Source organism: Poromitra crassiceps (assembly GCF_964638095.1).
Source record: "Poromitra crassiceps genome assembly, chromosome: 8".
Taxonomy (NCBI): domain Eukaryota; kingdom Metazoa; phylum Chordata; class Actinopteri; order Beryciformes; family Melamphaidae; genus Poromitra; species Poromitra crassiceps.
The window spans coordinates 42,069,523-42,083,075 of NC_139629.1; the positions used below are offsets into that span (position 1 = coordinate 42,069,523).

Here is a 13,553-nt window from a genome sequence, read left to right on the forward strand (position 1 = left end):
CTCCTCCTCCTCCTCTCCAACGCCAACCTCTACCAACCACACATGACATCCAGATGGAATGAGAGATCTAACCTCCCCCAAGTCAAAAGGCTGTAGATGAGAGGAAGAGATGACAATGGATCCTTTCCCCCCGGGTCTCCATCGGACAGAATAGAGACAAACAGGAGAGAGCAGAGAGAGAGAGAGAGCGAGAGGAAGTGTGCTGGAGTCTAAAAGCTATATGATGGAGAATGAGATTACAGCTTGGCTTCTATCTCAGGACCCTATGGAGGAGAAATTACAGACGGTTGCACGCCTCCGTTGAGAATAAGGTAATTCTGTGGGTGGAGTTGTGTTTATGCTGCTCCTCTTGCTGGACCCACAGATGAGCCACCATTGACATGAAGGCTGCACGCTACAGGAAACACTCACTCTTTGCTGCTTTGCTGAAAAATATGTCTTGTGGTTTTTCTACGTTCGAGTTCGAGCTGGGTGGAGTGGATTATTGTTCCCATCCGTTGAGCCGGAGCTCTGCAACTTTCTGCAGTGCTATCTAGTTTTGAGGTTCATTGTCAGACACATTTATCAGACATAGATGTCACATGTGATTGTGAAATAGTGTTATGGAAAATTTTACTCAACTGGCACACTAGCGCCTCTCTCTGGTCGGTCGGGGCGCCTGGTTGCGGTGGAAGGGAACTGGTGGGGACTAGCGTGATCCTCCCACGTGCTACGTGCGTCCTAGCGGTGAAGCTCCTCCCATCAGGTGAAAAGAAGCGGCTGGCAACTGCGCATGTGTCGGAGGAAGCATGGTGCTAGTCTACGGCTCTCTCCAGATCGGCAGAGGGTGGAGCAGCGACCGGGGCAGCCAATAGGGCTGCATGGGGATGAATTGGCCAAGTATAATTGGGGAGAAAATGGGGGGAAATCAGAAGAAAAAAAAACTCAGCTAGACAAGAATAGCAAGGATTTCAACACTGATTTGACACCTTGATTTCAATGGGAAATTCCACAGAGAGCATGTTAGTTAGTTAGATTGGAGGGACAAGTCGTTCTTTATTAGTCAGAGACACATATGCAGAGGCGCCATGAAATGTGTCTTCTGTGTTTGTCCCATCCTGGCTCGTCCTCCTCCATGGTCAGGCCAGGAGCGGCTCGTCCTCCTCCATGGTCAGGCCAGGAGCGGCTCGTCCTCCTCCGTGGTCAGGCCAGGAGCGGCTCGTCCTCCTCCGTGGTCAGGCCAGGAGCGGTGGGCAGCTGCAGTGGCGCGCAGACATATATCTTTTTAAAATAAGTATACAGTTTTAAAGTACATTAAATGTAGGTCTTCTTCAAAAGGAATTCTCACATCATCAAGAAATGTATATTTTTGAAAAAATGCAAAAAAAAGTAATAGGAAATGAAACAAAAGCTGAAGCAAACCACAATAGTCAAAGGCAATAAAACAGAGAGAAACATTCACATTAAACAGTTGTACTCTGGCTACCCTTCAATGACAGCTAACATTTTAGAAATTAGTTAATAATACCGCCAGCCTCAGACATGATCTGACCCAGAGATTTGTAGACGCCATCAGATGTTTTGCTTATTTCTTTTTATTTTATTTTTTTCTCTTTCTTTTTTGCATTTGTTTTTGTGACAATGTTCAGGTCCAGGAAGGACACTTGGTTCAGTCTGTAGTTTGGTACCAAAAAATAGATGAAACACAACAACAGAACAGTGTGAAATCCACTCCACCTGTGCTGCCAACAGGTATCCATGTTGCTCTTTTTAGGCAAGAGAAGAAGCAAAAGGGAATGTCCTTTCCAGGCTTTCAGACGTGCGGTCATGTGTCTTCCTGCATCGTCTTCTAATCTAAAACACACATGTATTAAGCGAAAGGTATATTAGTTTCAGGTGCACAACGTTGGCTACAGCTGAACCACTCCTGGCTCTCTGCCTCTCCACCGATGCTCGCTTGCAACATAGCCCTGACTGAGGCCAGGGTGCCGTCCGACCAGCAACAGCGACCACCATCTGTGCTGCTATGGATCACTTCCAGATGAAGAGGCTGTAAAGCCAGATGCCAACCAGCAACCCTCACTTTGGCTTCTTTCATGTGGTGGCACTCCTCACTGCAGAAGGATGCGGGGCATGATCCGAACAGAGGGTGAACTGGTGCCCCAGGAGGTAGTAACAGAGGGGGATGACCGCCCACTTCATGCTGTATTTTGTCCACCCCCTCTTAACCTGACACTGTCAGATGGTTGGTTATACAGAACCATCTGGGACTTCGTCTTTGTTTGTTTTCGAAAAGGGCAGATGTATTTAAAAAAGAAAACCTGGCAGGTGATTGGATGAACCATCTGTCTATCAGCGTCTATCACGGGGTCACTTCTTGCTGTCGTCACACCTAAATCCCGCCCGTAGCTCCCTCTGGACGCTGATTGGTCCAGCCCACTGCTGGGATGGAGTTAAACCAATAGCTTGGAGCGCAGCGAGATCCAGAATCCAGCTGCCTCGCAAGTTTTAACCCCCTCTACCTCATTGGATAAAGCCAAGGTTAACCCTCTCTACCTCATGGGATAAAAAGCCAAGGTTAACCCTCTCTACCTCATGGGATAAAGCCAAGGTTAACCCCCTCTACCTCATGGGATAAAGCCAAGGTTAACCCTCTCTACCTCATGGGATAAAGCCAAGGTTAACCCTCTCTACCTCATGGGATAAAGCCAAGGTTAACCCTCTCTACCTCATGGGATAAAGCCAAGGTTAACCCTCTCTACCTCATGGGATAAAGCCAAGGTTAACCCTCTCTACCTCATGGGATGAAGCCAAGGTTAACCCTCTCTACCTCATGGGGATAAAGCCAAGGTTAACCCTCTCTACCTCATGGGATAAAGCCAAGGTTAACCCTCTCTACCTCATGGGATAAAGCCAAGGTTAACCCCCTCTACCTCATGGGATGAAGCCAAGGTTAACCCTCTCTACCTCATGGGATAAAGCCAAGGTTAACCCTCTCTACCTCATGGGATAAAGCCAAGGTTAACCCTCTCTACCTCATGGGATAAAGCCAAGGTTAACCCTCTCTACCTCATGGGATAACCCACAAACCTTGGAGAGTGGAGGCTAAATCTCGTTATCGTTAGAAACTCTCGGTGCACACAGCTCCCGTACAAACACACCCCACAAACACACATTGTCACTGCATTGCTTAAAATATATATATATTGAGAATCGGGATTTATTCATCGATATCAGTTCCTTCAAATTAATATCTATTCGTTACTCGATAATTGGATAATTAAACCCAGGCCCACAGTAATAGCACACCTGTCAGGTGACGGTGTCTCTTCTCAGGTGACAGCAAAGGGGTCCCAGCGGTAGAGTGACTCCTGAGTCCTCTTGTCACAGCCCTCCTGCGTGCCTGTCTGACCCTTGGCAGCACAGACCTAAACAATGAGCAGAGCTGAGTGTGGCTGGCCAGCCGGGTGGGGCCTCTCAATGGCAGGAAGCATAGCCATCAATATTTACTCTGCGAGCGGGGCGGGCGAGGAGGCGACAGGCCTGGAGCCCGGGTAAGTGGTCAGACAGACTGCTGCTACAGCAGCAGGGCAGGCGACAGGCCTGGAGCCTGGGTGGGTACGTGGATAGACAGACTGCTGTTACAGCAGCAGCCCCCTCTCTCCCACCCTGTGCAATTATACAATGTGAATGCAGGCAGACAGGCTGGACCCTGTCACTGTTGTTTTTGACCTCATAGCTTCCTCCGCTGAAGAATCAGGGTTGTGTTGGTCACCTTCTCCTGCTGCTGCTGCTGCTGCTGCTGCTGCTGCTGCTGCTGCTGCTGCTGCTGCTGCTGCTGCTGCTGCTGCTGCTGCGGAGGCCATTTTGGCCTGGCAGGGTAGAGATGCTCACCCCACAACCGCTGCTGCATGGTTTGGCTAAATACACTGCAAACAGATGATAGACTATAGATATATAGATAAATCTGACGTACTCAAATCTTCTCAGTCACATAGCAGTTGAACGTTTAGAGACGCGTTTTACCACTGGGGGTACGTGGAGGTACTACAGGGGGTACTTGCGAGAAAGGGGGGGGGGGGGATGTAAGAATACATCATGAAAATAAATACATGTTAAAATAAATCTGCTCAGGAGGCACTGATTGCAACTCTTTCACTCCACTTCTTATTTGTCATGTTATATTCTTCAAAAGGTTATCATTCATTCATTCATGAGATCATATTATGCAATGGTTTTCTCTTGCCGTTTTCTAACCAAAAAGTAGTTGGGTAAAGGAGGTACTGAAGCAAAAATGAAGAAGAAAAAGCATGAGAAGCACTGGTTTAGAGAAATACCCTGTCTTTCTTGTAATGTCCCAAAGTCAACCTCTGGCTTATGATCATGACAGTCAAGTTTCTGGTAAAGCGACAACACTGATTGCGTAATCACTATGTCGTTCTATCTCTTAACAATTGAATGTTTTGTTTGTGTGTTCCGGGTCACAGAGATGGGGAGCTCGGCTCTGCTCGCAGTAGCACTAGGCGGAGTGTTTCTGTGGATCTCTGCTGTCCATGCAGGTGAGTTAACACGGTCACAGTAACACACACCCACACACACACACACACACACACAAAAGTAACTACCGTAAATGTTTAACTTGTGTTATTTGAGAAAGTAGCTGGTATAATATTATTGGAATCCTATTGGTAATAAGTGATATTACTGAGTTACGGCTAAAAGTAATATATTACATGTAATATGTTACTTTTGTAATGAGTTCCCCCCAACACTGGGCTGTGTTTTTCAAAGCTGGTGTGTGGGCGGGTACGCTTGTTTTCTTCCTTTTCTTCTTTCCTTTTCTGTAAGGTTTTCTATAGGTGTTATCACAGAGTGTTACTGATGTGTTTTCAGTGAGGGAGAGATATCTTTTTGTACAGTGTGCTGTGTGACTGTATATTATGTGTGTGTTTGTGTTACTTGCCTGGGTGTATACATTATACATGTTCATGACTTCCCATAGGATAGTTTGTGCTTGTTTATGCATTATGTGTGTACACACATAATGCACAAACATTTTTGAACCTTCTAACCTGCTGAATTGGCAGGTTAGAAAAGTGGAGATGTTCTGGTGGTACAGGCATGGGAAAGTGGAGATGTTCTGGTGGTACAGGCATGGGAAAGTGGAGATGTTCTGGTGGTACAGGCATGGGAAAGTGGGGATGTTCTGGTGGTACGGGCATGGGAAAGTGGAGATGTTCTGGTGGTACGGGCATGGGAAAGTGGAGATGTTCTGGTGGTACGGGCATGGGAAAGTGGAGATGTTCTGGTGGTACGGGCATGGGAGAGTGGAGATGTTTTGGTGGTACGGGCATGGGAAAGTGGAGATGTTCTGGTGGTACAGACATGTGAACAATAGGAGAGAGGAAGTTTGTGTGCTGCTAAGTTTCCTGCTGTGCCCGTGAGTTCACGCTCTCCTAACTGACCTGGCCCCTGTTTCCCAAATGCACCTTGGGATTCAGATCCTCCCATGTCCACGTGAGACAAAGTGGATCTTAGTACCAAGATGCTGAGAGGGAGTCCTGGAGAACAAGGAGGTTTTGGGAAGTGGAAAGTCCCCCATTCACCTTGAACACAGCTCCCGCGTTTGGCCTCTTGCTGCTACTCTGTCTTCCCTTCTTTCCGTTTCCTTCTGCCTCACCTTTCTCTGTCGCTCACACACACATGCATTCATATCTCCAAACTATCATCTCTGCTGGTTAACCACGCAGCAGCCTCTGTATCATCTCTGCTGGTTCACCACGCAGCAGCCTCTGGAGTCGTGCTCACCTCTGCGATATCTTGTGGCTGGCAGGAAATGTAGTTCACATATCTCTCTCTATTACCATCAGGGTTTCCCCTTGAGGAAACCGAGGTCCCTTTACAAGTATAGCCTATCACTTTACAAGTATAGCCTATATCTATCACTTTAGATGTGGTCTTTGAACAATGATGTGTGGTGGAGTGTCTGCTTTTGATTTGCTTTTCTTGGCTTTTCTCAGATCAGTCATCTTTGGCGGCATCACCAGAACTTCCAGAAGGTACGTTTTTCTCACTTTGTGTCTGTGTGCGCTCGTGTGTGAGGAGATGCATGTGTTGGTCTGCCTGTGTCAAGTCAACATGTGACTTTCCTCCTCCTTCAGAGTCTGGAGATAATGAGAAGCTGCTGTGTATATGCGACAGTACAAAAACCATATGTGTGAACGGCACTTGCAGTGGAGACATCTGCTTCTACACCTTGGTGCATGACTACGAGGAAAGGGGTTGCTTCTCCAAACACAACCGCAGGGAGCAGTGCTCCACCTCCTTTCCGGGCCTCTTTGTCCAGTGCTGCTATGAGAGCCAGTGCAACGCCTTAATCACTCCGCCTCCGGTTACAGGTCAGTACCCAAAGCCACTGCTTGACAAGATTTCAGATCCACGGAAGTTTAAAGTTCACCTGACGCTGCCAGATGGTTTGTTTTCACATAACCATCTGGGAACGGGCCCCTCGGGAAACCGTTTCAAAGGGCAGGCAAAAATACCCGGCAGGCGATTGGATGAACCATCTGTCTGTCACGGGCTCGCTCTCGCGGCCGTCACGCCTAAATCCCGCTGGCTCGTAGGGCGCTGATTGGTGTGAACCACTGGTTCAGATTCAAACCAATAGATTGGAGGGAGCAAGATGGATTGGTCATGTGATCATGATCTCATGATCTCATGTGAATCCAGCTGCCTCTCAAGGCAAAGTTGAAGTACCAGTGTGGCACTCAGCCTCCTGTGTCATTCAGTCCCCCAGACTCACCCACAGTTCAGTGCACAGCCAACATTTGTCTTGTTATGAACCAGACACATCATGTGTGCATCATGTGTTGTTATGATATTAGTCTTGTTGTTATGAACTGGACACATCATGTGTGCATTGCACTGTACTGTAGAATGGGCTTGGAGGACTGAATGTCAGTCTGCAAGGTTGGCATGCTTGATGCACAACGTCTTTGCTCTGAGACTGATCTGATTCAAAGCTTCCTTAGTTAGTAGCTGGTTCCCCCTTGTGGCCAGTTAGGGTAAACATCATCATTTGACTGCCACTACAATTTCACATTCACTTTCATTTTGTTATGACTGAGGACATACTGTGTATATCATCATTATCATGCCACTAGTTTGTCTACTTTGAAGAAAAGAAAAAACAAACAAACTAAGAACATCCCTGTCCAATGTATTCAAGTGCTTTCAACTGGTTTCCCAAACTCAAATGTGTGGATCTATGTGCTTGAATGCATTATTATGTAGAAAAAGAAGACCCTCCAAACCCAAGGAGTGTGGTACTGTGGATAGTGGTGCCGCTGCTGCTGCTGCTGTTAATCGTGACTGTGGGCGGGTGCGGCCTGGTGTTGTGGCTGCGCTCCAGGCGGACACACTGCAGACTGGGTAACGGCGAGGACCATGATGTCACCATGCTCAAGGTGCCCAGTGGAGATGAGCCCACATACGGCGTAAGAGTGATTATATGCTTGACATTAGATTAGACAGAATTCTAGTAAAAGGTTTTCAAAAGAGAGTTCTTATAATGTAATTTCTCTGTCTGTCTGTCTGTCTATCTATCACTCACTCTCTCCAGGATATCTTTGATGAGTTTTGTACGTCAGGGAGCGGGACAGGACTGCCCTATCTGGTCCAAAGGACTATGGCCAGACAGATCTCGCTGGCCGAGTGTGTTGGTCAGTCTAGTTCTTCACCACCAAATTATTCGCAGTTGTCTCACAAACATGTTTGTATCTGATGTAATGTAGCTGTGTGGTGGGTGTGTCCCCAGGTAAGGGCAGGTATGTGTATGGGATGTAATGTAGCTGTGTGGGTGTGTCCCCAGGTAAGGGCAGGTACGGAGAAGTGTGGAGGGGAACGTGGATGGGGGAGAGTGTGGCAGTGAAGATCTTCTCGTCTAGGGACGAGCAGTCCTGGTTCAGAGAGACGGAGATCTACAACACTGTCCAGCTCCGACACGACAACATACTGGGTATGGAAGCAGAACGCAGACTAAAGACATGACTCTTGTGTTTTTTCCCCACTCAGTCTTGTCACTACTTAGGCCAGGGTTGATAAATGTAGCACTTTCTGTAGCACTCCAAAAGGTATCAGCAGATGGATGGATACTAAAATAACCATTGTGCATCCGGGTAGTGCAGCGGTAGATTCCCTGCCTACCAACACGAGGGTCGCAGGTTCGAGCCCCCGTGTTTACTTCCTGCTTGGTCGGGCTTCCATACAGGCACAATTGGCCATGTCTGCAGGTGGGAAGCCGGATTAAGCCCTCGTTCACACCATACGCCAATCCCACGCTGAAGCTAGGCGAGACCGTTCACACCAGCCGCACGCCACGCCACGCCGAAGCTACACTGCAGCGATAGTTTCAGGTTCGGTTCTGTTCTGTTTTTCAAGCGTGCAGAGCAGTCAATGCAAGTTGTGAGCAGGGGGAAGGGCAGAGGCCGAGCCAGGCGCTGAGGAAAAGAGAGTGTTTCTGGTGTGACCAGTTTAGCGTGGCACTCCGCTTCTGTTAAGCGCTGCCTCTGGATAGTGTCTGGTGTGAACCAAGGGTAAGGACATGTGTCCTGGTCACTGCACCAGTGCCTCCTCTGGTCGGTTGGGGCGCCTGTTCGGAGGGGACGGGAGAGGAACTGGGGGGAATAGCGTGATCCTCCCACACGTGCTATGTCCTGCCGGTGAAACTCCTCTCTGTCAGGTGAAAAGAAGCGGCTGGCGACTTCACATGTATCAGAGGAAGCATGGTGCTAGTCTACAACTCTCCCCAGATCGGCACTGGGGGAGGAGCAATGACCGGGACACTCTAGCACGGAATTGGCCAAGTACAATTGGGGAGAAAACAGGGGAAATCTGGAAAAAATTAAATAAAAAAAGGGTAAAATAAGCATCTTGTGTTCCTCCATTAGGTTTCATAGCCTCTGACATGACGTCCAAGAACTCCAGCACCCAGCTGTGGCTCATCACCCACTTCCACGAGCTGGGCTCCTTGTACGACTTCCTTCAGTACAGCAGCTTGGACCCTGAGAGCTGTCTGAGGATGTGCCTGTCTGTGGCCGGGGGCCTGGTGCACCTCCACACAGAGATCCTCAGCTCCCAGGGCAAGCCAGCCATCGCCCACCGAGACCTGAAGAGCCGCAACATCCTGGTGAAGAGGAACGGACAGTGCTGCATCGCTGACCTGGGTGAGGGAGGGGAGAAAGCCAAGGGACAAATGCATTGTTAATGAATGTGTTGGACTTCCAAGCCATATTTTGTAGTTGTTGGTTGAAGGCTTGGTTGATTATGTTCATGTTTTAACTCCTCGATGGATTGAGAAACTTCTACAACCCTTGGGTTTATTAAATTAAATTAAATTAAATTAAAAAAATCTTTATTAGTTAATCGAGGGGCAATTTGAGGCAGGTACATTGCAAACAAATACTGTACACAGTTCATTCATAAGCCTTTCAAAACACATCGCATTATTCAAACAAAAAAATGCATTGTCAGCTAAATACACAGCTGTTTCTGAAAAGTTGTCATTTCTGAGATACAAAGTTTTTTTTACCAGACAACAGCAGTTTGTTTTCCAGTCCTGCCAATAGTTACTGTATAATGAATGTGTGGAGACAAAAATGTCCATTTATTGCAGCTGACTTAAGTACTTTCCCCTTGTGGACAATTAATTTGAAGTTTGTAATACACTACAAAATAAGAGGTTGCATCTCTATCTCTCTCTCTATCCCTACTCTCTCCTCAGGTTTGGCAGTGATCCACTCTCAGTCCAGCGACTACCTGGATGTGGGCAATAACCCTCGTGTGGGCACCAAGCGTTACATGGCCCCCGAGGTGCTGGACGAGAGCCTTCGTATGGACATCTTTGAGTCCTACAAGCAAACCGATATCTGGGCCCTGGGCCTGGTCTTCTGGGAAATCACCCGCAGGACAATCGTCAATGGTAAGAGTTCACCCACTCAGATCATTGCTGGGAAATGATTCACAGACCATCATCCACTCCTCATGTGGAGAATGTCTTTTTCCTGTCCCGTTCTGGGGGAGCAGTAGCCTGGTAAACCAGCCCGTCACGTGAACTCACATTTCATTGGTCACGTGACGGGCTGGTTTTACCAGGCTAGGGGAGCAGTGGATCTCAAACTTGTTTGGCTTCAGTGCCCCCTTTCCCTGATTTCTGAATCCAAGTACCCCCTTGCTTTACCCGACTACAATATTTTGCGTCGAAAACTGCAAGAGAAAACTATCGCATATGATGCAATCAATGAATGATAACCCACGTTTTGAAGAATATAACATTTCAAAATAAGAAACGGAGCGAAAGAGTTGCAATTAGTGCCTCATGAGCAGGTTTCATTTGCTTTCATGATTTTCTCACATTTGTCCATTTTCTCCTTTCTCTCAAGTTCCCCCTGTAGTACCTTCATGTACCCCCTAGGGGTATGCTTACCCCGGTTTGGGGACCACTGTAGAGCACGTATAGGAGGCAGTTCGCCCCATGTCTCTCAGCACTCCAGTGTTTTCCTAGCTGGACCATGGAGCTGAGTCTGTGTCTGGGCCGTTTGGACCGTGGAGCTGAGTCTGTGTCTGTCTCCACTATCCTCTCTCATGATTAGCACTGCAGTAATTATAAACAGTCTTATCTGGTGTCAGCACTCACATTCACATAGTCCAGACGCATTCAGATGCAAGTACATGTGTGCGCAAAAACGCACACACACACACACACACACACACACACACACACACACACACACACACACACACACACACACACATGTCCAAATGTAAACACAGTACAGACAGAAAGAAACGCACACATAAACGTACGCGTCACATATGCATCAGCAGGCCTTGCCGTTGCAGAACTCGGGGTAATCCGCAGGGAGTCGGTATCTTTCCTGCTCTCTTGTTTAGTCAAACATACTTTACAGCGCTCCCACTTCAGCCTATCTGGAGCTCCAAGAGTGCTATTTCAGTCTCCTCGTATGAAGTGAAATCTATCTTTCTGCAAATATATGAGGAGGCAAACCACAAGTGGTCAGTGGTTCTCTAATCCTGAAGTAGATAGTTCCTCCATCGCCACAGTTTTCAGTTTTCTACTACTACATTTTCTTCTACTTCTATGTTAAATGCTAGAGTTTGCATTTCCCCCCACCTACGCCAAGCTCTTTGTTATGATGGTTTGTTTCTTGTTCTTCTTCTGTTGAATTGGAGAGGAACCGCCGGCACATTGAGTCTTTCATTCTTCTTCTGTGTTGTTTTAGGGATGGTGGAAGAGTACCGTCCTCCCTTCTTTGACCTGGTGCCCTCAGATCCCAGCTTCGAGGAGATGAAGAAGGTGGTGTGTGTGGACCAGCAGAGGCCCAGTGTGCACAACCGGATGCATTCCCACCCGGTAGGCCATCTGGTGACGCACGCACGAGCACGCACGTTTTCAAATGTTGCGCAAAATTTGCAGTACATGTTATCACTCGTTAGCGTTATATATTATTATGTATTATATTTTCAAATTTCAATTAAAAGCCAAAGCAGACAGACAGACAGACAGGTAGACAGACAGACAGACAGACAGACAGACAGACAGACAGGCAGACAGACAAGCAGACAGACAGACAGACAGACAGACAGACAGACAGACAGACAGACAGACACAGACAGGGGCGTGGCAGAGGTAAATACGCCAGTTGAATTCAGTGATTGAAGCAAATAAAAGCCGGGTTATTAATTAATTAAAGTTTGACGGTATGTCCACATGATAATGTTGCTCTACATCACATAGAGAGAAACAGCAGCACTCCCATTAGATTTGACTGTTTGACGTTTGTCTGATCTGTGCCTCCAGATCCTGACCGCCATCGTGAAGATCATGAAGGAGTGTTGGTTCCAGAGCGCCCCCGCCCGCCTGACCGCCCTGCGGGTGAGGAAGACCCTCTCCAAACTCGACCACGACAGCGACTACACCATGGACAAACTCAAACACGACCTCTAGAGCGCAGCGCCGGACCCCCAAAAACGGACACGAGACTGAAAGGATCAAAGGGATTTTTCTACCCGCTCCATACAGCATCATTAACATCGGTTTCTGAGCGAGTGCCTGGATTCTATTCAAACCATCTGACTTTCAGCAGTTTTGTCTAGACTGTCTAGCACCCAGGGCTATCGCCTCCTTCCCTCCCCTTTTTGCCTGGCCTACTTTTCATCTGCCATTTTTCCCGGTGCCTTAAACCAAGGGGTCCCTAAAGGAAAAATTGTATCCACTTTTGTTTTGGTCATCCGATCAAATTTTGGATGAAGCATTTCTGGACTAGAATAGACGTCACAGCACAATTATTTTTTTCTACCTACGCAATAATTTCTCTGTGATTGTGTAAATCCCCAGTGGCAGGGTGGACGCAGAATCTCGCACAGCACAATTATTACTCACGCTCGTATGGAAGGAGGAGAGGAGGAGCAACGTCACGCTGGACTTTCTCTCATATGAAAATGCTTCATGGGTATTTCCATAATGAGTGATGCCCCAGAAAATGACTGAGTCAGAGGAAGGCGAGGAAGAGGAAGACCTTGGTTTGTCTTTTACATATATGGGAAATGTTTAAATAAGCACATGCTCAGTGAGTCTCATATCAGCATTGGATTTATTGTACATATAGAACCTATTTCAAAGGGGTATTATTTTCTATTACACAAGAATGACAATCTTTTTTGTATAAATATTTGATATAAAAATCATTTTTACATTTGTATATGACACAGAAGTACTATCACCATTACAGTGGTCAATTTAGACAATCACAACCATTTAAAAGCAAATAACAGACACGTTGTATTGTATATATTGAATAAAGGATTGTATTTATCAAAAAATGATTACAAATGTGTTTAATATAGGCTACAGAACAGTACTGTCGTTTCTCGACCACTAATGCTTGCAATTCCCTCATTGTCCAGAAGAGGCCATCAGATTATAGTTAAACAGTGATCCATATGCTTGGTACAGTTCAATTTGGGAGATTTGCAGTATAATCAGTTTTGATAAAGGATCTGATTTCTCAATCAAGAGCTATAATCAAAAGAAAGCAATAGCAGTTGACAGTAGTGGACTGATAATATTTTACTGGACCATATACAACGCATACATTAATGTATAGGGTTAGGGTTATATATACAGTATAAGGGGTGTCACGATACACTCAGTTCACGATACGATACACGATATTGGGTTCACGATAATGATACGATACGATATTTTAACAATATTTTTTTTGATTTGTAAGTTGAGGGGGCATCCTCCACGCTAATTTGAGTAATTTCACCATTTTCATCCTCCGTGTCTGTAACGTCCCTCGTCTGTTCAAACAAAGCAATGCAAAGGAGAGCGAGCATGCAATCAGATGCAGATCAGTGCCACCATGTTCAGCTTTTTTTTCTCGCAATATGAGATTTCATCTCGACGATACATATTGTCACGTTTTGATATTGCGATATATATCGTGGGACGATATATTGTGACATCCCTTATATATATATATAGTGTGCAG

General features: G+C 46.6%; 1 protein-coding gene across 1 annotated transcript in view; it reads left to right on the forward strand.

Moving 5' to 3' along the window:
• The window catches only part of acvrl1 (activin A receptor like type 1), a 15,373-nt gene extending 2,500 nt beyond the window's left edge, over positions 1 to 12,873 (forward strand). The window contains exons 2-11 of the mRNA XM_083642006.1: positions 4,467 to 4,538; positions 6,000 to 6,038; positions 6,141 to 6,377; positions 7,273 to 7,475; positions 7,601 to 7,700; positions 7,850 to 7,996; positions 8,928 to 9,203; positions 9,761 to 9,958; positions 11,280 to 11,410; positions 11,858 to 12,873. Coding sequence (XP_083498132.1) covers positions 4,469 to 4,538; positions 6,000 to 6,038; positions 6,141 to 6,377; positions 7,273 to 7,475; positions 7,601 to 7,700; positions 7,850 to 7,996; positions 8,928 to 9,203; positions 9,761 to 9,958; positions 11,280 to 11,410; positions 11,858 to 12,004 — 1,548 coding nt within the window. The 5' untranslated portion in view covers positions 4,467 to 4,468 and the 3' untranslated portion in view covers positions 12,005 to 12,873. The remainder of the gene's footprint in view (positions 1 to 4,466; positions 4,539 to 5,999; positions 6,039 to 6,140; positions 6,378 to 7,272; positions 7,476 to 7,600; positions 7,701 to 7,849; positions 7,997 to 8,927; positions 9,204 to 9,760; positions 9,959 to 11,279; positions 11,411 to 11,857) is intronic.
• The last annotated feature ends 680 nt before the right edge of the window (positions 12,874 to 13,553 follow it).